This window comes from Oenanthe melanoleuca, chromosome 26 (genome assembly GCF_029582105.1).
Source record: "Oenanthe melanoleuca isolate GR-GAL-2019-014 chromosome 26, OMel1.0, whole genome shotgun sequence".
Lineage (NCBI taxonomy): Eukaryota > Metazoa > Chordata > Aves > Passeriformes > Muscicapidae > Oenanthe > Oenanthe melanoleuca.
In genome coordinates, this window is record NC_079359.1 from 4,949,117 (window position 1) to 4,976,829 (window position 27,713).

General features: G+C 51.7%; 1 protein-coding gene across 1 annotated transcript in view; it reads left to right on the plus strand.

The window, feature by feature from the left end:
- Positions 1-27,713, plus strand: part of LGR6 (leucine rich repeat containing G protein-coupled receptor 6) — a 109,845-nt gene that overhangs the window by 55,766 nt on the left and 26,366 nt on the right. Inside the window, exons 5-6 of the mRNA XM_056511562.1 lie at positions 8,382-8,597; positions 19,009-19,080. Of these exons, the coding sequence (XP_056367537.1) occupies positions 8,382-8,597; positions 19,009-19,080 (288 nt within the window). The remainder of the gene's footprint in view (positions 1-8,381; positions 8,598-19,008; positions 19,081-27,713) is intronic.

The window sequence follows — 27,713 nt, forward strand, 5'->3', positions numbered from 1 at the left end:
TTCTGGGAGCAAGTCAGAAAGGAGGCATGGCTGGTGGGTACATCACAGACATGGATATTTTCCTGTCAGTAGGAGGAACTCAGCTGGTCAGATTAGAGTCTTTTCTGCTAAGCAGTAAAAAACCATGAAATGAAGTGTGGTTATCCCAGTACAATGGTCTCAATGGCGTTTTTGAGAGGGAGATTTAATGACCACACACAAGCTGTTGAATGTGTCATCCTCAAGGAGAATGCACTTTAGCAGTGCCACAACAAATCCTTGCTGCATTTGTTTTTCATTCATTTCTTGCTGTTTTTTCAGCATGAGTTGCTGTGAAGTTTATGCAAAGGCAATATCCATGAATTTCATGCTTTTAAGTGTGAGTGCTGTGAAGGACCCCAGGATTCCTCTCCCAGGAAGACAAGAGTGCTGTGTGGTTTACCAAGCTAACAGCTCAAAGTTCAGCAAACTTCAGTCAAGAACTGGAAAATAATACAGAAAAGCAGGTGTCTGGATGAACTGGTATCTCCTCCAGGGATGGTGTGTGTGATACAAGACAGAGAAACTGCCCCAGCTGCATCAGATGCCTCACCTGTGCTCACAGTGTGTAAAAGCAGCAGCTTCCTCTCTTTTGAAATCCTTTCCTGGAATGTGCAGAGAGCAGGTCACTCAGGTCCCAGTGACCTCGAGCTGGGCCAGCACAGCCATGATGTCAGCTTCTCTCTTGAGACTTCACTTCCTAATTTTCCCACTCATTGAGCTGGGAGTTGGCAGCACTGGGAAGGGGGTGATGGTGAGGGACTCCCCCACGCCCCAGCACCTCCAGAATTTGCCCTGGTGCTGCCAGTGAGGAGGTCACAGCACAGGTGGGTGTGTGGGGCTGTGCCTGTGCCAGGGCTGTCCCCCCTGCCTGTGCCCCCCAGGCTCTGGAATCACCTCCAGCCCTCTCTGCCCTGACTGTGGCAGTCCAGCAGGGCCAGATCTCCCCAGGGTGTTTCCACCCTTCCCTCCCCACACTCAGTGAGTGCAGAACTCACCTTTCAATGAGCAGAGGTCCCTCAGAAGAGACTCTGGCAAACACTGAACCTTGGCTCCACCTTCACCCCCCTCTCAAGCACACCCAGTCCCACCTCAGCTGTCAGAGCTCAGGACAGGCAGGGGCTGCCTTGGCTGCCTCCCTGTGTGTCCTGGGCATTGTGAGCACTGAGCAAATAATGATCACAGCTCACATCCACACTCCTGCCTCATACAGTCATAAAGTTCCAATTTCCATTGACTTTGCCATGGCACAGCCCATGAAATGTCACCCAGATGAGCACCAGGGCACACTGAGTGTCCCTGGGGAAGCCTCAGTAGGAATGACAGCAGCAGTTGTTCCATACAGACACATCAGTGCCAGGGCAGGGTGGGTCCCAGCTGTTCAGGCACTGCTGGTGAACCTCAGAGAAGCTTCAGGTAAAGGGCAGATAGGGAGATGAGCAAGGAATGGACATATTTAAATTGAAAACATCTATCATGGAATCACAGAATGGTTTGTGTGTAAACCTTAAGGCTTAACTTGTCCCACCCCCTGCCATGGCAGGGACACCTCCCACTGTCCCAGCTGCTCCCAGCCCCATCCAGCCTGGCCTTGGACACTTCCAGGGATCCAGGGGCAGCCACAGCTGCTCTGGGCACCTGTGCCAGGGCCTCAGCACCCTCACAGCCAGGAATTCCTTCCCAATATCCCATCTAACCCTGCCCTCTGGCAGTGGATGCCATTCCCCCTTGTCCTGCCATGCCCCAGTCCCTCTCCAGCTCTCCTGGAGCCCCTTTGGGCACAGCAAGGGGCTCTGAGCTCTCCCTGGATCCTTCTCCTCTCCAGGTGAGCACCCCCAGCTCCCCCAGCCTGGCTCCAGAGCAGAGGGGCTCCAGCCCTCAGAGCTCCATGGGCTCCTCTGGACCCACACAAACTTCCCCTGTGTTTCTCTGCACTCCAGTGTCCCCAGGTGTGTTCAGAGCCCCTCTCCCCACAACACAGCATGTCCTGTTCCTTCTGTCCCAAGGGCTGCTCTCCCTTCTCTTTCCAGCTTGACAAGCAGCACATTTCCCACAGAAGTGCAGCCCCAGTGCCTGCTGAGCCCTTGGCCCCTCTGCTCAGCCTCCAGCTGCTCCCTGAGGCTGCCACCATGGCCAGGGACACTGCCAGGGCCCAGGAGAGGCTGGGGGAGCTGGCACAGCTGCCCAGCTTCCAGCAGTTTCTGGAGCTGCACAGAGATTTTGGCAATCCTTCTTGTACCGTTCTGACCTGAGGGGTTTTGGAGGTGTTTGCAGCTGGGGATAACAAAGCCCTCTTGTCTACACCAAAGGCACTTTGTGTGGAGTCTAGGTATTGCTCTGATTTCATTTCCTGAGCATCCCTCGTGGAGAGCTTCCCACAGAAACATGCCCCATTGAGTCAGGAGGGAAGACTCATTGCAGTCCAAACAGAGCCCTGCAAACTTTCTCACCAGGTCCTGTTCCACAGCCAACTGCAAACATGTTTGTGTCTTGAACCTCCATTCACTGCCTGGGATGGTTTTCACAAGGTTCCAGCTGGAAATGGAGCCAGGCAGCACTTGTGAGTCTTGCTTGAGGGCTGTGAGCCTTTCTGGGGCAGAGATCCCAGGTGTAGGAGCTCCCAGGCAATAGTGTGTCATTCACAGAGGCACAGAATGCTTTGGGTTGAAAGTGACCTTTAAAGGTCATCCAGTCTGACCCCCTGCAATGAGCAGGGACACCTTCAACCACACCAGGCTGCTCAGAGCCCCATCCAGCCCTGAATGTTTCCAGGGAAGGGACATCCACCACTTTCTGAGCAGCCTGTATTAGTGTCTCACCATCTCACTGCAAAAAATTTCTTCTTTATATCTAGTCTGAATCTCCCCTCTTTTAGTTTAAAACCATCACCCCTTGTCCTGTTTTACAGACCTTACTACAGGGTCTGTCCCCATCTTTCTCACAGTCCCCCTTTAGGCACAGAAGGAGCCGTGAGGTCTCCCCAGAGCCTTCTCTTGTCCAGGCTGAGCAGCCCCAGCTGTCCCAGCTTGTCTCCAGAGCTCCAGCCCTCAGCATGGCCCCCTCTGTGCCACCCAACAGCTCCATTCCCCACTGAATCTCCAGGATACGATGGCAGCAGAGCCACAGCAGGCAGGCAGAAGTGTAACCCGGTTTCCCCTTTGCAGTGAGTGCTGCAGTCCCTGGCTGCCCTTGTCCCACCCAGTGGGTACCAGCGATGGAAGAGCCCTGCTCCTCCCCTGGGCAGGCTCAGGGACCCAGCCCCTGCTCAGCCAGGGCACAGGGAGCAGCAGAGGGCAGCTGGCTGCAGGCGGGGCAGGGTGGCAGGGGACAGGGCAGGGTGGCAGGGGACAGGGCAGGGTGACCCCAGCTGTCCTCCCCGGCCTGCCCTCGGCTCCTTGCACAGCAGTTCCCCGGAGCTCAGCAGCCAGGCACTGACTCAGCCTGCGAGCTCTGCCTGAGAAAGGAGCCGAGGTGTTGGCCCCAGTCATTAGTGAGTTATTGGAGAAGTTGAGCTGCAGTGACATCATCTCCTTCTTATGTTACTACAAGGAACTTAGATCCTATTATGGGAGAGGAGGTAACTCAATCGAGCCTTTCAAGATAAACTCAGACAGGAAGAGAGACACGATTGCCTGAAGGCACCAATTAGATTTTCTGGTGAGCTCAGCTCTGTTCAGCTGACACACGTGCACGCTGGGGCCAGGAGACAGCAGCTCCTCTGTCACTGTGGGGCTGGGAGGGGTGAAAGAACCCAGCAGCACCACTCCTCTGCCAAGCAGCAAGAAGAGCAACTTATTGAAAAACTGTGGCATTTATATAAGGGAGATCGTTAAAAACAAAATAGAAAAGACTCATTGGTCAAGGAAGGCAAAACCTCTTTGAGAACTTGTTTTGTGCAAAATATCACAAGATACTCCCAGTGCCCTGAGGAGACTGTGCTGGGGGAACACCCCAGTCCGTGCTGCAGGCCAGTTACTGCCCATGAGTGCCTGAGACATGCACAAGACAGCTCCTACTGACTCTGATGTGTGTGAGGAAGGAAAAAACAGCAGCAAAATATGGGATATCTCCTGCCAGCGTGGTACTGAGCATCTCTGTTGGTTTCCAGGCTGCAGCTCCCCCTGCAAATGCTTCACAGCCAGGAGGAAATGGTCATATGGGTAAATTTGTTTTCAGTCATAGGCTGAGATTTGCACCACATGTGTTAGGGACAGAGAGACTGGTTCCAGTTATCCCCTGGTTATTTTGGTTATTCTGCCAGTTACGTTACCAACAGCTCTTGGACATCCTCTGCAACACCCTGGAAGCATTTCTTGGGAAAAGACAATTCTTAGAAACTGCTGGGTCTGTGACACAGAACACACACCAACTCAGATTGCAGCTCAGGATTAACACAAACCCCACTGCTGGGACTGCACATCCCCAGCCCTGGCCAGACCTCCCCAGAGCCTGCACTGGTGGCATTCCCTTGTCTTCTGCTCATTGGAAAGGAGGAATCTCCTACTCTTGAGCTTTTCTCCTTAGAAAAGGAGTTCCCTCTTTGCCTGGTTCCTTCTGGAAGCGTTCCTGATCCCACCATTCTCTCTGGACTGCTCCTGGCAAGCAGGCAGTTGATTTCTGCTCAAGCATTTGTCAGACACAAACAGCATGCAGAGCAGTGGAGGGGCTCGTCCAAAGCACATTCCCTGGATCTCAGTATGGAGCACCCTGGAAATGTCCTGCCCAAGGAAACACTTCCCTTTGCCATCCCACAGGTTCTTCTGCCTCCCCAGAGCTGTCACCCCACAGCAGCAGCAAGGAACCAGCTAACAGGCTCAGACACACACTTGGTGCTGAGCTGCTCCTCTCACCATGGCTCTGCACAAATGTGCTGAGGGGAAAAGAACCAGTGAGCTTTGGGTGTTCTTCCAGGCAGCTCCATCTCTCACTACACCTGCAGTCCCTAAAAGGGGAATGGAGCAAAGCCTGAGGTGGCTGCAGGCACTTTTAGGACTTTTGAGTCATGTTGAAGTCATATAAACACCCTGTAACTCTCAGCAGCAGATGCAGCTCTCAAGCCAGAAGCTGAGACTTCCAGCAGCTGCTGCTTCTCATAAGCTGTTGTTCTTGAATGTCCCACCTCAAATCACCTCCTTCTGCATGCAACAGACAGGCCAAGACTCTGCAGAGCCCTAAGCCCTGAGTGACTGTGTGTGATCCTCTCTGCAGAGCCACAGCACTGCCTGGCAGAGGGTGGGATGGGTCCCTGTCCTGAGGCATCCAGCAGCAAAGGGTTAAAGCTTGCAAGGAAAACCAACCGAGTGATTTGGTGAAATAAAGATTAAAACATCTCCATGGAAGGTGAGGAGCCAGCCCCAGCCTGTGCTGTCTCATTTACCCACTAATCAGCCCAATTACCTCAGGTATAAATCATAACACAAAACACTCACGGAGCCAGAGTCACACACTGAAGAAAGGAGAGAACTGCTGGGTTGGTTTTTGTTTAGTATAATTGATATAATTACTAACAGCTCTGTGCCAAGAACTTCAGCCTTTCTGCTTCCAGAAGAGAGTAGAGAGCTGTCTGGAAGCCATAGCAATTAGCAATCCCCACATGCACAGCTTTTATTAGAAAGAATGCACATCCATTCCAGAAAGAGCCAGCAGCTCCCTGAGGAGCAGTTAGCATCCCTGGTGCCAGGAATGCAGCTGCCACTGCTGCTCCCCATCCCTCTCCAGTGCTGCAAGGGCACACAGGGAGTCCTGCTGCACCTGAACTGCCTTCACCTGGGCACTTCCTCGTTCCTAATTTGAATTTACCTGGCTCCAGATAGGAGAATTCCTTAGCTGGACCCACCTTCCTGCTCATGTCCTCTCCACAGGGATCCACAAAGACAGGCAGGTGCCTGAGTACCCCAAAAACCTCCCCAAGGAGCTGTGCTGCACTTCTCATAGCTATGGACATCCCTGGGGGGGAAAGGCCTTTCCTGAGTGTTCCTAAACAGCCACAGAGCAAATCCAGCAGCATTAATGAGGAATTAATAAGAAATTAAACTGCTGGGACAACATCACTCTGAAACATTGTGGGTCACCTCTGAGGCTTCACCCTCAGTTCATGAGCAAAGTGGGATGTAAAGCTGGACAGCCATGGGCTGACCTCACTCCCCTGTCCCTGTCCCTATTCCTGTCCCTGTCCCTATTCCTGACCCTATTCCTGTCCCTGTCCCAGCTCAGCCTGGCACACCACCCCTCAGCTCTGCTTTAGCATCTCCACTTCTGAAAGCTTTGTTTGGGTTTGAGAAATTGTAACTATTCTCATGGGTATTTTCACTGTCTGTTCTTTATTAATTAAACTTGAAACCAGGCCCTCACTTTAAAACATATTTCAGTGAACTTACAGGGATTTGGATGAAAGAACATCTCTGGGAAAAGGAAGAAATGCTGCTTTTTTTAACATTTAATGATGCCAAAACCTAACAGAATTCTTGTCCTGAGGATGGGAAGAAAAAAAAAAAAAAACAAAGCAAAGATTAACATTTTGTGCAGAAGTTTTACTTTTGCTCAAAAAGTTCTTGTTTGTCCCAAAACATTTTGATGAAATTTTCAAATAGAATCTTTAGCCTTACTCTGAGCTGCTGCAGCATTTGCTTTCCTGATCTTTATTCTTTGGAGTTGTTGTCTCAGGAAGATGAATGATGTTATTCTCTGATTTGTTTGTAGTTGGGGATGCAGTAAGTAAATTGGGGCAGAACTTGCAATTCCCACTCTCTCAACAGGAAAAGTCAAAATCCATTGTCTTCTGTTGGCCCTCTGAGCAAAGATATAAAACCTGTGGGAATGGAGCTTTGGGTGGGATGTGCTTTTGTGATCCTCTCAACTGAGCAGCCTTGCACCAGAAAATGCACCTTTGCAGCAAGGCAGGAGTACTGGAATTTGGGGAAATTGAATCACAGAATCACAGAATGAGAATCACAGACGGGTTTGGGCTGGGAGGGATCTCAAATCCCACGTTCCACCCCCGCCATGGGCAGGGACACCTTCCACCAGCCCAAGGAGAAGCCCCGTCCAGCCTGGGGCACTGCCGGGGATGCAGCCACAGCTGCTGTGGGCTGGTCAGCGAGCTGGGCTGTGATTTAGAACTGATTTAGTGTTCCTTTATCCACCTGCTTGTGTTAATCACTAATTACAGCCCAGTCCCACCTCCCTTTGCGTAACCACGGGGGCGGCGCTCCCGCTGACCCCCACTGACCCCCGCTGACCTCACTGACCCTCACTGACCCTCACTGACCCTCACTGACCCCACACTGACCCTCACTGACCCTCACTGACCCCCACTGACCCCCGCTGACCCTCACTGACCCTCACTGACCCCACTGACCCCACTGACCCCACTGACCTCACTGACCTCACTGACCCCCACTGACCCCCACTGACCCCCACTGACCCCCACTGAACCCACACTGACCCCCACTGACCCCCACTGACCCCACTGACCCCACACTGACCCCCACTGACCCCACTGACCCCCACTGACCCCCACTGACCCACACTGACCCCCACTGACCCCCACTGACCCCCACTGACCCCACTGACCCCACTGACCCCCACTGACCCCCACTGACCCCACTGACCCCCACTGACCACACTGACCCCCACTGACCCTCACTGACCCTCACTGACCCTCACTGACCCCCACTGACCCTCACTGACCCCCACTGACCCTCCCCTCTGCCCCACACTGACCCTCACTGACCCTCACTGACCCTCACTGACCCTCACTGACCCTCACTGACCCCCACTGACCCCCACTGACCCTCACTGACCCCACACTGACCCTCACTGACCCTCACTGACCCCCACTGACCACACTGACCCCCTCACTGACCCTCACTGACCCTCACTGACCCCACACTGACCCCCACTGACCCTCACTGACCCTCACTGACCCCCACTGACCACACTGACCCTCACTGACCCACTGACCCCCACTGACCCCCACTGACCACACTGACCCCCACTGACCCCCACTGACCCCCAACCCTGGCAGGGCTACCACTGACCCCCACTGACCCCCACTGACCCTCACTGACCCCCACTGACCCCCACGGACCCTCACTGACCCCACACTGACCCTCACTGACCCCCAACCCTGGCAGGGCTCCCACTGACCCTCACTGACCCTCACTGACCCCCAGCTCGGGCAGGGCTCCCACTGACCCCCAGCCCCGTTTCTCCCCCCGGTTCTCACCGACCCCCGCCCCGTTTCTCTCCCCCCCAGACAGGGCTCCCACTGACCCCCAACCCCGGGCAGCGTTCCCACTGACCCCACGGACCCCCAGCCCGGGCAGGGCTCTCACCGACCCCCGCCCCGTTTCTCCCCGCAGCCGCCTGGACGCCAACCTCATCTCGGTGGTGCCGGACCGGAGCTTCGAGGGGCTGCTGTCCCTGCGCCACCTGTGGCTGGACGACAACGCCCTGACCGAGATCCCTGTGCGGGCTCTGAACCAGCTGCCGGCGCTCCAAGCCATCACCCTGGCCCTCAACCACATCTGGCGCATCCCCGATTTCGCCTTCCAGAACCTCAGCAGCCTCGTGGTGCTGTAAGCCTTCTCCGCTTTGATCCCCTCGGCCGGGACACGGCGCTGCCCGCGGGCTCCTCCTGCGGGGATCGCGTCTTGCTGCTGGGGCTCGGGGCTCGGGTTTTGTTCAGAGTCAGGGAATCCCCCTCGTTTGATGTGAAATGCTAAAATTCCCTCTTTTGATTTTTTTTGCCATATTTTTCCCATTTTTCAATGAAGAGCTACAAAGCTCCCTGATATAACTCAAGAAATGTTTTGTATTTTTAAAAAATCGGTAACTGGGAAAAAAAAAAAAACAGATTGTTTTCCTTGAAGACTCAAGCCAAACCTTTTAATTTCTCTTCCTCCCTTCAACCCCTGTGTTCAAACTACAGGAATTTCTATAAAAGTAATATTTTAATTTCCTGGAAAACATACCAGCTGACTCCCTCTCACTGCCTTTTATTACCAAATACGATTTTAAGCCAAAGGTGTAATGCCAACACCTTGCCCAAGCCCATGGCAGCTCAGGTGTGCTGTCCAGTTTGTGCTGGAGAGCAGTGCTGCTCCAGGATAAAAACCCTCCCTGCTGGGGCAGAGACACCAAACACCCACAGCTGATCAGAAAGGGAGCTGATCCCTCTGCAGCTGCTCAGGAGGAGCATCCTTTCTATCCACAGGGGCTTGCAGATTCTCTTCCCTTTAAAAGGAACTTGGCATGTGCAAATCAAATACTTGTTGCTTCTTTGGTGTTGATTAGCAAGCTCCAGTGTGATTGCCAACTGCTTTGGAGTTCCCCTATCCACATGAAATGCCACCTCTAGTTTGGTAATTTGTACTGATACCAGGGTGTTAAGTAACCTCAGCATGTAGTGCCTTAGTGAAAGTTTAGCAATTATTTCCCTTTCAAAATTTAAAGTGTTTACTGAGACTGTCCAGCATAGAAAGTGCTTGGACAAAGCACAGTTCAGAGTTTTATTAAGCATCAAATTCATCTGTTTAGACAAAGCATAAAGGCTTATTTAGGAGAAAAGCAAAAAGAAACTCGAGAAAAATCAAAAAAGTAGTTTTCACCCACAATAGTGCTCATTCTGCAAAGCAACCCCTGGCCACCATAATGCAACCACTTCAGTCAGCTCTAATAGCTCACTCAGCGGGTGAGCTGACATTTGGGGTTTCATTTCAGCCTCCAAAGCATGCTGCTTTCATTCTGCCTCATCCCATACTGTGGGCAAGAAGCAACTCCTTAATTAAGCAGGCAAGCTTCAGAAATAAAAGTCATTGACCATTAGGTCACAAGGGAGAGAATAATGTCCCACCACATACAATTGGAAGGGAACACATGTGTGATCCTGCCAGGCTCTGTGGGACACGATGCTACATTTTTGTGGGATCACAAGTGTTTGGCAGGACTAGCCCCATAAATCTCTCCCATGCTTCCATGCAAGCCCTTGTCAACACATCAGCAGTGGAAAGTCACCCAGTGTCCCTCCTGTGTCCCAGCCAGGGACGTGTCCCTGCTCCAGACTCACCCACTGAGCTTTCAAGCAAATGCTCCCAAACACAGCCAGGCTGAGAAAGACATTCCCTGGCAGGGGCAGAGGCCACGTGTGCCTTCCTCTGCAATGGCTGCATTTGCAGGTAGATAGAAGATCTGCTGCTGTAAACATTGGAAACTCCTGTAGGGTGTTAGAGTGAGCCCCTGAGGGGAGAAAGCCAAGGGCAGACAGGGCTGAGCACAGGGGAATCCCTCCTTCATAGCCTGGGCAATAATCAGGGATGTGGCTGAGCACAGGGGAATGAATCCCTCCTGCACAGCTGGGCAATATTCAGGGACAGGGATGAGCACAGGGGAATGAATCCCTCCTGCACAGCCTGGGCAATATTCAGGGATGTGGCTGAGCACAGGGGAATGAATCCCTCCTGCACAGCTGGGCAATATTCAGGGACAGGGATGAGCACAGGGGAATGAATCCCTCCTGTACAGCCTGGGCAATATTCAGGGACAGGAATGAGCACAGGGGAATGAATCCCTCCTGCACAGCTGGGCAATATTCAGGGATGTGGCTGAGCACAGGGGAATGAATCCCTCCTGCACAGCTGGGCAATATTCAGGGACAGGGATGAGCACAGGGGAATGAATCCCTCCTGCACAGCTGGGCAATATTCAGGGATGTGCCTGAGCACAGGGGAATGAATCCCTCCTGCACAGCTGGGCAATATTCAGGGACAGGGATGAGCACAGGGGAATGAATCCCTCCTGTACAGCCTGGGCAATATTCAGGGACAGGGCTGAGCACAGGGGAATGAATCCCTCCTGTACAGCCTGGACAATATTCAGGGATGTGGCTGAGCACAGGGGAATGAATCCCTCCTGTACAGCCTGGACAATATTCAGGGACAGGGCTGAGCACAGGGGAATGAATCCCTCCTGCACAGCTGGGCAATATTCAGGGACAGGGATGAGCACAGGGGAATGAATCCCTCCTGTACAGCCTGGGCAATATTCAGGGACAGGGATGAGCACAGGGGAATGAATCCCTCCTGCACAGCTGGGCAATATTCAGGGATGTGGCTGAGCACAGGGGAATGAATCCCTCCTGCACAGCTGGGCAATATTCAGGAATGTGGCTGAGCACAGGGGAATGAATCCCTCCTGCACAGCTGGGCAATATTCAGGGACAGGGATGAGCACAGGGGAATGAATCCCTCCTGCACAGCTGGGCAATATTCAGGGACAGGGATGAGCACAGGGGAATGAATCCCTCCTGCACAGCTGGGCAATATTCAGGGATGTGGCTGAGCACAGGGGAATGAATCCCTCCTGTACAGCCTGGACAATATTCAGGGACAGGGCTGAGCACAGGGGAATGAATCCCTCCTGCACAGCCTGGGCAATATTCAGGGACAGGGATGAGCACAGGGGAATGAATCCCTCCTGCACAGCCTGGGCAATATTCAGGGACAGGGATGAGCACAGGGGAATGAATCCCTCCTGCACAGCCTGGGCAATATTCAGGGATGTGGCTGAGCACAGGGGAATGAATCCCTCCTGTACAGCCTGGGCAATATTCAGGGATGTGGCTGAGCACAGGGGAATGAATCCCTCCTGCACACCTTGGGCCCTGGGCAGATCCATTTCTCCATCCTGCCACAAGCACTGACATCAGAGCATGCCAGCCTCAATGTGGAATACTTTAAAGGTTCACTAATAAATGACACCTTTGTTGAGGAATTCCCTGATCCCATTCCCATCTATTGCTGCTGCAGGCTTTGCACTGGGGCTGCAGGCTGTTCAGTGAGCAGAGCCTCGTGCACATCACTCATCAGGAAACCCACGAATCTCTGTGATTAGCACCATCCTTTCCCAGCTTTAATAACACTGAGGTGCTGGCACTGTGCTTTGGTGGCAGAAGAGAGGTAGATATTTGATCAGGATAGCTCATGGGAATAGGTGGTTACCTTCCAGCCTGATCTATTCAGGACCAAATGTATCTTAGTATCTGTACACAGAAATAATCCTGAATATTTTTCAGCTGATGGTTTGTATGAAGTAAAGGTTGTTTTACAGAAATCATCATCTTTCTTAAGCATATGAGATTTTCCATTCAGCAGTCAGCCTCTGAAGCCCCCATGCTGCTGTGCTGACAGTCCAATAAAGTGCATGGCAGCAGCTCTCAGCAGAGTCCCTCATTTCCCTGTCAGCTGAACTCAGCAAGAAGTCTCAAGCCAGGAATCACAGCACCCCTTTCAGTCCCACTCACCAGAGGAGTCTCAAGTAAAATCTTCCATTGCCAAGAGATCCCCAGGCTGCAGATGTGTCCCTGCTGCCCCATCTTGCAGTGGGCTGCAGTTCCCTTCTTTCCTGACGTCCACAGCAGCTCTCAGCAGAGGTGCTGGGATGTGTTGGGACACAGAGTGGGAGTGAACTTTCCAAACCAGGCCAAGCAGGAGAGAGGTTTGCCCTGTAACGAGGGACCTGGATAGAGAAAATCTTCAGTAGTTTCACTTTCATCACACAGCAGAGAACCCCTCAAGTTAGAGCAAAAGGGGTCAGAACCCAGATCCTTCCTTGTTTGGGTCCACCTTAGCTCCTGGAAACCTCCAGGAGTCAATCTGGCCCCATAATGGGAGCACAAGAGAAGTTCCTCTCCCCTAACCTGGCCCTCACCCTTCCCTGCCTGGCTGAAAAAATGGACTCTGGGAAAAGTTGTTCTCATGCCATTGCCAGCAAGTTTTGCTTAGCACCCTCCAGTTGTGGTGCTCTGTGTCCATCCCCTCTGTGTCCATCCCCTCTGTGTCCATCCCCTCTGTGCATTGTTTGTTCCTGCCTGTGGGACCCTTCCCTCAGTCAGCTCAAAAACAAAAATTAATTCTGGTTATTGTCATGGTACAATGCTGCTCTGTGCCCATTTTCCCTCTTCTAGCTACCCCTGCCATTTCATTTGCTTTTTTCATAGCTACTAAACACCAAGACCTCTTTCCAGGAGATATTTAGAAGTGTGTATGCTCATGTAAGACTGGTCCTCCTTTCTGCTGCACTTGACATTCCCACAACCTGAATATCAGCTGATAATTTATGGTCAAGGTCACTCAGCAGCACCTTCCAGCTGAAAGTGTGAAGACAGTAAATGAAGGATTTTAGCAGAAATCCTCTTTCAGTTCTTTGTCATTAAAGGACATGATGCAACTCTAACAGAAATGTTTAGTGACCAGAAGATAAAACTTGTTTGCAGGACTCCTGGGTTCCCTTTCCCATTCTGTCCTTGTTCTGGTGTAACCCTGGCTGAGACTTTCAGGAGGGACCACTGCTGCCCAGGATAAGCATGAGCAACCCCTGCCCAGCACCCTGAGCCCAGTCTGCTGCAGGAGGGTGAATCCCTGCAGGGACTCACCAGTGCCTCTCTGGGCAGGCAGTGCCAGGCATGTGCAATTCATTATCACTGAGAACAATATTGCTGGAACATCTGGGTCCCATTTTAACTGGCAGAAGTGCCTTTTCTCTCAGAGGACCAAGCTCCTGCCTTGGCAGAAGTAGATTTCCTTCTCTAGCACTTGAGGAAGAAGCAAATTCTCCAATTCAGCCTGAGAATGTCACTTCTGATTGAGCTTTATTCTTCACCAGACAAGTCTCCTGTTGGTCCTCCACTAATGGAAACAATCCATGGAATTTGCACCATTTATTATTTAGATTTCTCTACTTATCCATAGCCAAGTTGAGGAAAAGGACAATTTTGCCACGATGAAGATGGAAGCTCATCATGGCAGTGGTTGGTCAGGAGAGAATTCATATGATGTCAGATTTGAGCTTGGTTCAAATCATCTAATGCAAATAATTGATGGAAAATGTTTGCATTTTTGAGAAGAAAAAAAAATGAAGTCATTAGAAATGAAAGCAATGGCAAATCCATCACGTCTCTTTGTAGTCTGTTCCAGTGGTTAATCATCCTTAGTGTTAAAAAAAAAAAATCTCATCTTTCCCATTTGAATTTTCTTTGGCTTTGACTTCAGACATTTGTTCTTATTATTCTTTCCTCTGCTAAATCACAGAACCATGTTAGTACCCAACTTCTAACCAGGAAGAATCCTATACATTACACTGCACTCATCCCCTTGATCTTATTTAATAAGCTAAATGATTGAATCCTCTAAGTCTCCATTCTATTTTTTTTCCCAGCCCTTGGATCATTTTTATTGCTCTTCTCTGCACCCATTTCAGTTCCTCAACATCAGTTACCAGTGTGGGTATCAGCACCTTTGTCCTGCCAGATCTGCTTTCACCAGTGCTCAGTGCAGGTGTTGAGCCAATTTCCCTTTCCTTGCCCTTACAGACAAGCACTGTCATTAAAGCAGGTTCAAGCACTTGCCCAACCTGCTTTCCTTCTGTGTGAGACAAATGTGCAGTGCCCTTGGAGGTGGCATTGCCAGAGCTGAAGTTACTCAGAGTGTTCTCCAGGACCTCTTAATTCACTGAAAAACTAAACAGAAAAGGAAGTCAAAAGAAAACTGAACAAATTTGACCAAGGCTGTTGCATGAATGATGGGGGGAAATCACATTTATTCTAAATTTCTGATAAGAAATTGTTGGCAAGGAGAGACAATCTTTTTTTTTTAGAATCTGTTGCATGTTTCTTATTGTGGGTCAGAACGAATCTTGTGGGCTTTGATACTTTTTCTGCTTTTGTTTCTAAATTCTCACCACCTGAGGCACCAGCCAGGCTGCAGCCTGGGTGGGATTCTGCAGCCACTGTCATTTGTGTTGTTTTCAGCAAAACCAGCAAGGGCTCACCTGGCAGCAGAGGAGCTCCCTTGTCCCATGACAGGTGGGAGCCCTTGTAAGAGCCAAAATTAGGGATGTGGGACTCCAGGGGCTCTTTAAAAAGCTGTTTGTTGTCTCCAAATGATGCAGCAATTCATTTATCATTTAAAATGCTGTTTATTGTATTTAAATGATGCAGCAATTCATTTATCATTTAAAACGCTGTTTGTTGTATCCAAATGATGCAGCAATTCACAGGCCATGGGTGACAGAGCCCAGCCCACAGCCTGTCAGCCACAGCTGAGGGTTCCTCTGAAAGCTTCTTCTAATTCCAGTTACAATGCTTTATGCACTTTTCATACAGAGCATCTTAAAACATGACAACTAATTAATACCTTTACTATTACCTATAGCCTGCTGACATTACCACATTCATGTCACTGTTTTTCAATCACAAAAAGTTAGTACATTATAGTTTAAGCCAGAAGTTGTTTTTTCAGTTTTCTTGCAGTGGAAAATTCTGAGATCTTTTCTCTACTTGCAACATTGGCATTTTTGTTTGTCCCTAAAAATTTTTTTGCTTGGTAAAAACACCTTTTGTTTGAGGTGGATTTATCCTTTACTCTAAGTCATGAAACTGCTGCAGGAGATCCTGGGCAGTCCCACCCTTCAGGGCTCCGTGGGACAGTTGCTGCTGCAGTTTTCTGGTGGGAGTGCAGTGCTGAGAGCAGCCTGCAGCCAGCCCAAAACCAGCCAGGACTGTCATCCTGGGCACAGCATCTCCCACGGAGATTTCCCAAACCCACCTCACTCCATGGCACTGGCCAGCCAAGAGGAGACCCAGATCCTACAGCCCTGAGCAAGGAGACTGGGGGTTCTAGCTCTAGTTAAAGAATTCCCATGTTTTTGCATCGTTGGGGTTGTTTATAGCCCAAAATCAAATACCTGGAGCTGCTATCAAACCAGCTGAGCTGTAATTTACAGGGCAGAATATAACATTGTGTGGGCTGAGCTCAAATTGACAAGCACTGGAGATGTTGCAATTCCACTTGTTAAAATTTGTTTACCAGGGGAGAAAAAAAGGCAGGATGGAAGACAGGAACGTCTTTTCAAGTGTTTACCTTTCCAGCTCTCTTGTTTCTATTATTGCCATGTGGTTGGGTAACTCTGGAGTTCAGCTTGGACAGCAAATTATTTTATAACTCCCTTTTTTGGTCGTTCATAATTTTCTCACCAACAAAGAACTTCCTTCGGATGATTTTCATTGCTCTGCCTCCAAACAAAGCACTCTAGAGCCAAATATAACCCCAGCAGGTGATTGCTTTTCTCTGCTGTCTCCTGCCTGACTGCAGTGACAGCACTCAGCTGCTCAGCATGCCTGAGCTTGGACAAGGTGCCAGTCTCACCTGAAAAGCTCCAGGGATTCACCTTCCCTGCATTCAGCATTCCCTTGTCCCCACACTGTCCCCTCCCAGCACACAGGGGGTTTTGGGGCTCTCCATGTGATCCCACAGCAATGCAGACCCAACCAAATGCAGCATCCAGTGCCAAAGAAGCTCAAAGTGTTGGCACCACCAACTGAAGATAAGGCAGCATCACCAGAGGCTGATAACATCTGCTGGAGAAAACCATCTGGGCACAAACTTCTTTTCTTGTGACAAAGAGGAATTTTCCCCATGAGATTCTCATTTTGATCTCAGGCTTCTTTTCTAAAAGTCACAATCCAAGTTTTCTTGCAGACAACATCCTTTTCTTTTTTCCTGTTTGTTCAAAGGAGCAAACATATTTTATCAGATATCTTTCCCTTCCCTTCCTCTTCCTCTGAAATGTTTTATGTTCTCATCCCAATGGCAAACATTCTCAGGCTGGCCCCTACCAAACTGCCCTAGAGCCTGGCTGTTCCTGCACTCCCAGCTTCCTCCTGTTTTACCCTAGAATATTTGGCACTGGGAGCTGCCTGTGCTCAGCCAAACAGCTCACACTTGAATCCAGGTGAAGTGAGAGATTTTTCAAGCTGAGACACATTTAGATCAAGCAGCAAATAATGAAAAAATCATTGATCCATCTGCCAGGATGGAGCCTCCCCCAGGCTCTTGGAAGGAGGCAGCAGCATTGGACAAAGCTGGTGCATCCCTCGCTGGTGCTGTCGTGGGCATGGCACAAAAGGACTCCCAGGGGAGTGGTGTGGCAGCAATTCACACATGGGCTTGGCATTGAAAGAGAATCTGAGCTGATGGGAAACCTGCCCTGAGAGACCTGCCCCTCCTTGGTGGGCATTTATCACAGACTGTGGCACTGCATGGTGGCACCACTAAGGGGTGAAGAGCAGGCTGGAGCAGTGCAGGCTGGAGCAGTGCAGGTTGGAGCAGTGCAGGCTGGAGCAGTGCAGGTTGGAACAGTGCAGGTTGGAGCAGTGCAGGTTGGAGCAGTGCAGGCTGGAACAGTGCAGGTTAGAGCAATGCAGGTTTGGAACAGTGCAGGCTGGAACAGTGCAGGCTGGAGCAGTGCAGGTTAGAGCAATGCAGGTTTGGAACAGTGCAGGCTGGAACAGTGCAGGCTGGAACAGTGCAGGCTGGAGCAGTGCAGGTTGGAGCAGTGCAGGTTTGGAACAGTGCAGGTTGGAACAGTGCAGGTTGGAACAGTGCAGTTTGGAGCAGTGCAGGTTGGAACAGTGCAGGTTGGAGCAGTGCAGGTTTGGAACAGTGCAGGTTTGGAGCAGTGCAGGTTGGAACAGTGCAGGTTGGAGCAGTGCAGGTTTGGAGCAGTGCAGGTTGGAGCAGTGCAGGTCTGGAGCAGTGCAGGTTGGAGCAGTGCAGGTTGGAGCAGTGCAGGCTGGAGCAGTGCAGGTTTGGAGCAGTGCAGGTTTGGAGCAGTGCAGGTTGGAACAGTGCAGGTTTGGAACAGTGCAGGTTGGAGCAGTGCAGGCTGGAGCAGTGCAGGTTGGAGCAGTGCAGGTTTGGAGCAGTGCAGGTTGGAGCAGTGCAGGTTGGAGCAGTGCAGGCTGGAACAGTGCAGGTTGGAGCAGTGCAGGTTGGAGCAGTGCAGGTTGGAGCAGTGCAGGCTGGAGCAGTGGGATGTCTTCTCCTGGTTTTCAGCACTTTTCTCAGACTGCTGACAAGAGCTCTCTGCATGGACTCAGAGGTGCCCTTGAGTGGGATTTCCCAGGGACATGCACAATGAGCCACAAGCTGACAGCTGTAAAGGAAGTAAAAGCACTGAGGTGTGCACACACACAGGAGATCTCTGATAACCCAAGAGGAGGAATCCAGGCACTAAGGCCTTGGGTTTGCCAAAAGACTGAGACAGGGGAGTGAGGGATCCATGGAAACACAGAACCCAGAACTGCGGAAACTCATCACCTACAGAGCTTCCAAGGCCAAATTACCCCAGGTGGCTTTGCAGGGGCCCCAGCACATGGCTCCCCCATGCCAGCATTAAAGCTGGGAGCTCCCAAGCCTGTAAGCACTAGATGATCGTGGCATGTAGCAGCAGGATGAAGGGAAACAGGAAAAAACTGTTCCTATGGTGCAGAGAATGTGCATCAGCCTGTGGCAGGGCCCCAGCACTTCAGCCAGGCACTCTGAAGCACTGAACTGAAGACAACTCTCATTGCAATCAAACTGGAGTTGGTCCAGGAACTGGCAGTGGGGTTTTTTTGTTGGTGGTTTCTTGGGTTTGTTGTTTTTTGTTGTTTTGTTTTTTGTTTTTTGGGTTTTTTTGCATGCAGAGATAATAAACTGTGACTAACAGGATGATTTTGCACTCAAAGTCTTCTTGCTGCTCCTAAGGCTCCAAGGAGCCCAAATATGATTGTGTCCTTAGATAGCACCAGTGCCCATGAGCAGCTGGTGAAGCCACACGGTGGGCTGAGCCCAGGGTAAGGTGAGCTCTAGGGTGTTTCTTGAAGCTTCTTGCTTAAGCATGTTCATCCACAGCCACCTGGCAGCTGTGAAGGTGGAGATCTCAGGGAAACTCCTACATTAGCCTGGAATTCCTGAGAGGAGCGGGAGCTCTGTGGCTCTGCAAGCATTGCTGCACCCAACATTGTCTCATGGGGCAGGAGAGGGAACCCCACAAATGCCCTTGGCATCCCAGCCCAGGCTGGGCTCAGCTTGCAGGAGGTTCTGGCCGTGGCCCAGGGCAAAGGAAGAGCTCAGCTTGCACCCCCACTGACCATCTCTGCTTTGTCCACAGGCACCTGCACAACAACCGGATCCAGAGCCTGGGAGCCAAGGGCTTCGATGGGCTGCACAGCCTGGAAACCCTGTGAGTGCCCTGTTTGCTTCTCTGCCCTAAAGAATGGGCTGTGCTCATCCCCCAGCACAGCCTGCAGGACAGGGGCTCAGCCCCACGTGTCCCTGGTCACCCTGCACTGAGGGCAGCAGCAGCAGGGATGCCCAGGGCAGGATGTTCCCTGGGGAGGGAGAGCCTGGGCTGTGCTGCTGTGGCTGTGCTGCTGTGGCTGTGGCTGTCCTGCTGTGGCTGTGGCTGTCCTGCTGTGGCTCTGCTGCTGCTGTGGCTGTGCTGCTGCTGTGGTTCTGCTGCTGTGGCTCTGCTGCTGCTGTGGCTGTGCTGCTGTGGCTGTGGCTGTGCTGCTGTGGCTGTGGCTGTGCTGCTGCTGTGGTTCTGTTGCTGTGGCTGTCCTGCTGTGGCTGTCCTGCTGTGGCTCTGCTGCTGCTGTGGCTCTGCTGCTGCTGTGGCTCTGCTGCTGCTGTGGCTGTCCTGCTGTGGCTGTCCTGCTGTGGTTCTGCTGCTGCTGCTGTTGCTGCAGGGGATCTGTGCATGTGGCCAGTGATGATGGCAAGGGGCTCCAAGGCCCTTGTGAAATTCCAGGTGCAATCCCAAGAACTTGGATGCATTCCCTACTCAGGAGTGTGTCTCCTTTTTCTCAGCACAAAGCCTCCCCAACACCTGAGCACCACAGAGAGGGGCTGAAGTGAGTTTGGGGGCTGTAAAGTCCTCAGGGGTCTGTGGGGTGTCTCTGAGATGATCTCATGTCTGCTAGCATCACCAAAACCAGCTGACTTCATGGGGCACCATGTGCTTGGCATGGCTGAAACAATCATCAGGAGACTGCAGGGAGGATGGGCAGCAGGGATGAACCCACCTCCAGATCACATCTTCAGGAAGGTAGACTGAGATTGGATAGTGGGAGGAAATTCTTGTTAGGGTGATGAAGCCCTGGCACAGGGCTCCCAGAGATGCTGTGGCTACCCCATCCTTGGAAATGTCCAAGGCCAGGCTGGGCAGGGCTTGGGGCAACCAGGGGGTGGAACAAGATGGGCCTTGAGGTCCCTTCCAAGCCAAACCATTCTGTGATTGTGTGATTAGCAGCAAGGGGCTCACCCTGGGCTCAGGGAGAGTTTCCTCCCACAGCCTGGCCACACAGTCCCTGTGCCTGTGCCTCGTGTGCTGTGCATTGGCCCAGGAGGAAACATAAACAAGCAAACAAATAAATTGAGGCTCTGAAAGACTGGAAGAGGTGCTTGATGCCTTCAATTGTGCAGAAATATGTCCCTTCATGCAGGCTTGGGGTCAGAGTCAGGCCCTTGCTTCCTGCCAGGAGGAGCAGGGGGTCCAGGTCATGGCAGAAGGGGATGCTGCTTCCCAGCATTCAGGGGACAGGGCCCCTCTGTGCCCAGCGTGGTGCCAACAGCAGCAGCGGGCAGGAGTGGCAGCACAGGCAAACCCTTGGTCCCCAGACACACTCCCCAGGGCAGGACCATGACACACATTGTCTCTTCCTTGCAGGCTGGCAGATCCTGGGGCCACCCAGAAGGGCTCAGCTGGGGAGAGGGTGAGCTGTGCCAGGCTGATGGATGGTCTCCTCTGGTGACCCACGGGTCCAGCTTGGCTTTCTCCCCAGTCATTTCTGGTGGTCACAGGCAAATATGTGAGGGCAGAGCTGTGGCACCCAGGCAGCACAAAGGGAGCTGCAGGAGCAAGCAGAGAACTCACTGATGGAAGAAAACCTGGTTTGGGCTCAGCTGTAGCACACATGCAGCAACATCCCAGCCTGCATCTCTGCAGCCAGGGTGGTGGGAGATGCTGCTGCCCATCCCAAGCAGGTTGGAGCTGCAGAGGAAAAGATGGCCCCTTGTTTGCTGGGGGAAGACTAAAGGATTTCATAGCCCTGGGAGATAATTCTGTTTCCACAGCCATTTGTGCTGAATGCTCATTTTCCCTCTCCTCCACTCTGCTCCTGCTCTCACACTTTCTTTGCCTTTTGCTGCTCATCCAAGATGCCACCCAGCACTGGGGGAGCTCTGTGTCCCCTGCTCCTGCTCCCAGTGCCTGCAGGGACAGGGCTGTGCAGCAGGGTGAGGTTCTGGGGTGCTGCAGCTCTGCAGGTCCTGTCTCTGCTGATGCTGCTCAGGCAGCTCTGCTGGGATCCATCTCCAGGGCTGCTCCTGCTGCAGCAGGCACTGCAGGAACAGTGAGGGTCCCACAGCCCCACCTGCACAGCTGCCTGCAGCGAGGACGGGGCTGTGGCAGAGAGTCCACACCCTCCACACTCTCCTCCACATCTGATTGCTCTGAAATGTCCTCCAGGGCAGTGAGAGACCTTCTACTGCTCTTGGCCTGAGCATCCAATTCCCACCTTCGGGCCAGCAGCCATTCCAGCTCAGTGATCCCTGAGGAACCCTCCCATGTCCATCCTTAGCACCCACCTGTCTGCTGGCCAAGGCTGGGCAGGCTCTGGGACACAAAACTGCCAAACCTTTGCTGCACCATCCCAGCCAAGCTGCTGGGGCTGCATCTACCTAGCACCTCTCAGCTCCTGTGCATGTGGAGACGATCACATTTACCCTTTAACTCAAATTATGATTACATTCTGTTGACAGCACTTAGCACATCTTCTTGGCTTGTGGAGGCCAAACCATGCTCTCAGTTACCCCGTGGGTGTTACCTCCTGGAAGGCAGCAGGATGGTAAGGGCTGGTGAAGACAGAAATTTCTTCAGGGTTCCTAAAATGAGTATTTGTGGCCAGATGCTGATTATAAACCAGGCACAATAGTTGAAGAGCTGTAAAATTTGAGAGGAAAACATTGTTTCAGGTTTTTCAGAAGAGCCTGGGAAGTTTTAGGTGCAAAAACCTCTGTCTCCCTAAGGGAAATATTTATTCTCATATTCAGCTAGGCAGGAAAACTTGTATTTTTATGAAATGCCAAAACCCCAAGAGAAGCAGCAGGCACTGCCCTGTGCAGGTCTCAGCCATGTGTGAGCTGCAGAATAAAACCACACTGCTCACCTGCCCCATGTCCCAGCACTTCTGCAAAAACAGACCCCAGTGGAGCACCCTTGCTCTTGGAGAGGGCTTGTTCCTGACATTTCAGGAGGGCAGCAAATTTGGAGAGAGGTGAAGCCAGATGAATGACTGCACATTTCCCTTGCATTGACCTGCAGCTCCTATGCAGAAGGCAGCTCTGCCAAGTGCACAGCAAGAGCAGCTCTGTGCTCTCCACACTGATGGGGCAGCAGCACCCACCTGGTCTCAACGAGTCAAACACCAGCATGAAACTGGAGAAAGCAGCTCCATGTTCTCTGTCAGGGCAAGACCTGGCTGCTCCCCAGCCACCCCCCAGCCTTCCCTTGCTGGGAAGGAAAGCTGGCAGGTAGGCTGGGAGCAAGTCAGAGCAGCCTGGGCCAGATTCCCAAAGGGATTTCAAAACAGCCCTGTAAACCAGTGAGATTCCCTCTCCAGTTCCCATCAGCCTGAGAGATGACACAGAGCAACCCTGCAGGGCTGTGGGAAGAAGCCCCAAGCTGAGCCGTGGAACCAGATGGTCAGAGTGGGAGAAGCTTGGCATTTTTTAGCTCTTTCCCAAAGACATGGAGTAAATAAGAGTGTGAATATCCTGCTGTGACACATTCCTCCCCAATCCTCTACACAAGGTGTAAGGTCAGGGGATGCCTGTAGTGTCCTGCCTTCCCTGCCCAGCAGGGCCAGGGTGGCTCCTGGGGCACAGGCAGGCCTGGAGATGAATGCTGCTCCCCAGCAGCCTCAAAGTGCAGCCAAAATAGCAACACTCTGCCCAAAGTGCTGCTCCTGTGGGATGTCTCCAGCCTGTCTCTGGCACAGAGTGTTCAGGGAGCCCTGGCCCATCCCCTCCACCTGAGATGACCCTGCTGGTTCCTATCTCCCTGCATCCCTCCCCATCCACATCCCTGCCAGCTCCTCCACCCAGCAGACAAAGGAGATAAATCACTTGGAAACAGCAAATCTCCATTCATTTAAAAACCTTTTAATTTATTTTGAAAAAATAGCACTAATAAATTAGAAACGTCTCCCAGAAGGGCTGAATCCAAAACCCTCTGGCTCCAGGCATTTTATCTGCCTAACCTTGCCTCACAGGAAATGCCCTTACCACAGCACCCATCCCATTATCTGGGTAATTAGTCGAGTCTGTAAATGCAGAGCAGGGCTGGAACCTACCAACTCCTCTGGAGAGCTGGATTTTCTATGGCAGAAAAACAAAAAAAAAGAAGTAAGAAAATTAATATAAAGTGCACCTTGGGCAATGAAGGCAGGAAGAAGGAAATAAGAAATATCTCCAGTACAGCTCATGCAAGGGTTGTTTAACACTTTAAGGGCCAGGCAGGTTTTGCTGTTCTCCCAGAAAACTGTCTGCCAAATGCCACCTTCCTCCTCAGCCTAGCAGCACGTTGAATTGGAAGCCTTTTGTGCAGTCTTTTGATGTTAATCCCAAATCTGTGCAATTCCCAGAGCAGCTGATGGGTTTGACCCCTCAAGGACACGCTGTTTGCTGCACTGAGCAGCTCAGCAGAGCTGGGCTGTGTGATCCCAGCTGCCCTGCCACAGGGTGCAAGGGACCTGGGAGAGGCTCAGGAGGATGGAGAAACAAGGGGACATGTGGCTTTTTGGGAAGAGGGCCCTGCTTGCATGGCCCGTGTTCTTGGACCTGTGCCTGCTCCAAGAACAGAGCTGTGAAGTTCACTGTCTGATCATTAAGTGGAAGGTGACTTTCCAAGCAGAAAAAGTCACCTGTAAAACTGACGTGGCAAACACACGTGGCACTGACTGGGTGTCTCCTCGGGCACATTGCCTGGGGCCAGACAGGTGCTCTGGGTCCTTCCACACTCCCTTCCCTCCTGTCACCTATTGCAGGCACTGCCCCTGCCAGGAAGGGGCTTTGGGCTGATGCTGCACAACAAAAAGTGTTGCAAGCATTCAAAAAAACACCTAGGGTGCTGGGGGACATGGGGTTAATGGTTGGACTCAATGATTTTGGCTTTTCCAACCTTAATGGATCCCACAAAATATGGCACATGATTGTGCAGTTATTTTTCATATTTGAACTAATCTGACAGCTCAGCCACAAGCCACGACTGGATGTGTGCAGTCTGGGTAAAGCTGTCTGGCCAGTGCTGGGCAAGAGGTCAAACTACATGGTCACCATGGCCCCCTTGGGCTTCCAGACTGCCAATTAAATCATTTCCAGGGCTTGATTTGCCCACAGTAACCAGCACAACTAGCAGAGGCAGTAATTACATTTACTGGCAGCTTGAGGAGGTGCCAGCACAGGACAGGTGGAAATGCAGGTCCTCAGAGGAGGCTGCACAAAGTCCCCTCCAGGCACCATGGTGACATCTCCAATTCCACTGGGACTGAAATAGTCAGCAAATGTCCCATCTACAACTTCTAATCTCACTTCATCTTCAGGTTTATTAGCTGCAAATTTGTGGTGTTTTGTGGCTTATGGAAGAATTTATAGTACTATATAATTTTATTTTTTTTGGCTTCCTGTGTGAAACCACTAATAGTCCCTAACAGGCAGAAAATTGACCTGAGACTCTTTCCCCTCCTTCTCTCCTTTTGGCATAACTGAAGATATTAATAGTTCCAGGCTGCTTGCTGTCAGCTTCAAATCACCCTGGCAGTTAAAGCCCAAAATAACTGGGCCTTTGATGTCAACTTACTTTTATTTCTAAATAAACAACAGGGTTGGTTAAAATCATCCAAATATGAAGCTATAGGTTCCCTCTAGCAATAAAAACAATGGAAAGCCAGCCAGTGCACTGGGTCTTGGGCAGACTGGGTGACCTTTCAGAAGCTTTCATTTCAAGTAGAACACAAAGCTCCTCTTGCCATCCCACTGCCATGCTAGAGCTGGTCACTTTGAGCTGAGGAAAGGGATTATTCACAGTCATTGCTCTTGCACATCAGTTCTGAACCTCTTGCCTGACTGATTTCACTTTCAGAAGCCCTTGATAAAGGGGAAAACTCCCTTATGCCATGCTTGTTATTTTCAATATTTTTCTTGTTCTTGTGAGACTTCCCTATTGTTTGGCATAGCCATGGCCATGGTGTGTTGCCATCCTTCCACCAAGTAAGGCTGCCATTGATCTGATTTGTGCCAGAAATGGCAGCACCCCAGAGCTGGGACCCCCACTGGCACCCAGAGCCTGGGGTCACCCCCCAGAGCTGGGGCAGCACTGCCAGCTCCAGCTCCCTTGGGCCCCAGCCCGTGCCACAGCAGGGCATGGCAACAGTGAAGTGGCTTCCTGCAGCTTTCCCTGCATCCTCCCAAATCTGGAAGCAGTGGGAAAGTGTCAGACTGTGGAGTTAGGGAAGCAAAGCACTGCCCAAGTACCTCAGATAAGGCAGGGAGAGGAAGGGGACCCTTCAAGGTGTTTGCTACAGCATCTCCATTTCCTACACCCACAGCTCCTGGGGAGGGCTTGTGATTGATGGGCATGCTCAGGAGAGGAGATTGTGCTGTCACTGGAGTCAAAAAGCAAAATCATCCCTGAGCCAATGAGCCATGAGTCCTTCCAATCTGCCTTGATCCTAAGCTGGGGAAAAAGCTCTGGAGATCCCAAAGCAGGCTGGGCCAAATTCCCCATGGGGCAGCAGGCAGAAAGGAGAGGTCTGGGACAGATGGAGCCTGACAGCAGCTGTGGAAAAACCAGAGGAGTGAATTTCACTAAAAGAACAGAAACTTCCCCACTGACAGAACACCTGGTGGAGGTTGGATGCAGCTCCTGGGTCATTTCTTCTTTCAGTTCTGTGAAAGAAGAAGAAGGGACAGGGAATTTTTTTGGGTCTGGGCTTTGGGAAGAGTGGCCCCACTGCAGAGAAGAGATGACACCTGAGGACCATGCTGAGTTCCTGGCTGGTTTCTCCCAGCCCCTCCAGCCAGCTGAAGCCCATGAGCTGTGCAGGAGCTGCCCTGGAGAGGAGTCAGGGCAGTGAGAGCAGCAGGGAGGCAGAGCAGCTCTCAGGGAGCTGCTCCCAGAGCAGCTGGGTGTTCTCCAGGAGGGAGGCTCACCAGGGAGCACGGGCAGGAGGGAGCACAGGGATGGAGCAGCATGGCCACACCTGGTTGCATTGCCACTTTCCACCAAGCCCAGTGCCTGCCAGCATTCCAAGGTGGGTTTTTACCCAGCAGGAGCTGTAAGCACAATGAAAGCTCTTTGTACCTGTCAAGTGCAGAGGGGAGGGAGGCCCCAGGATGCTGCCAGGGCTGGGAATGGTGTGTGTTCACTCAGGAAGAACTGGTCCTGTACATACTTGCACACATGGGAGGTACAAACAGAACCTTCATCTGCTGATGAAAGACCAGCCTGCCTGGAAGAGGTGCAGGCTGGAAAGGAAACACATTTTTAAAGACAGGAGCAAATATTACAGCACAATGAATTATTCCTTGTAAATAATCCTGATTGCAGATCTAAGATCCCTTGTTGTGTTAGTGAATCACAGGTGAGCCAAGCCTCCTCTGTGTTGGGCAATATTTTCCATCTGTTGGCAGCTCACAGAAACAGCCCTGTCCCATCACAGGAAGCCTCCACAGTGGCAATGTGGGCTGAATGTCACCTGGGGCTGGGGATCACTGTGCCTCTTCTCCAGGGACTGTCCCTTGGCACCACATAGGCTCATCCCATCCCAGTTTGTGGTGCAGGGGAGGGAAGTGGCACAGGCAGACACCCAGACTTGAATGACCCCTGCAGGTTCCTGCTCCCTCTAACTTCAGGGAGTCACTGCAAAGTGAAATTTTTAAAGGTATTATGCACCTTATTGCATGATTTGGGGCTGTCAGTTGACTTAGGCTGCTAATGCCTCTGATTTCAACCAGTGCAGTGATCTGGAGGTTAATCAGATTTGACTGATGCTTTGAAAGTGCCCAGTGGGGTCCTGCCTGCACTTCCCATTGCTTGTTCATTGGGAAATCCTTGAACAGCTCAATCTGGGCTCCAGCAGAGAAGACTGAGGAAAAGCACTGATGTGCTTGGAGCCAGATGAGGACAGAGTGTGTCAGAGCAAGTCTGGGGAGAGGCAGAGCTCTCCTGTCTAACAGATGTGAGGAGGGGACACATCACTCCTGCTCCACTGCTGGCCTGGGACAGCTTCAGGTGTGCTGGGACCTGCAGGTCATGGTGTCACTGCCAGCCCTGTGCTTCTTCCCTGCTCACTGCCAGCCAACATGAACCCTTCCTGGGTCCTACAGGAGCAGGACTCATTTGTTCAAATCCCTCACAAAGTGCCAGCATCCAGATCCCTGTAACTGGAGGAGGGAAAACTGCCCTCAGTGCCAGGGGACAAACTGCCAAACCAGGACCTGCCACAGCTCCTGGGCTTCTCAGGGAATCCAGCAACAAGGTCTGGTGTGGACCCTGTCAGAGTTACACAAGACAAAATCCACCCACAACAACTTCATTCTATATTTTTCTCTTGGGTTTGTGCCCTCCCTTGTAATTCCATGATAAGCATTCCCTAAGACAGAAATCCTGTAAGCCAGAAGTCCTGGAAGGGCAGATTTGAAGAGACTCTCTGGGTTGGTTTCCCATGTAAACACCTTCAGGGCAAAGCTGAGGTGGTGCCATGGAGCTGTTCCCAAGCAGGAACACTGGAGTGAGAGAAGATGTAAGAGACAAGG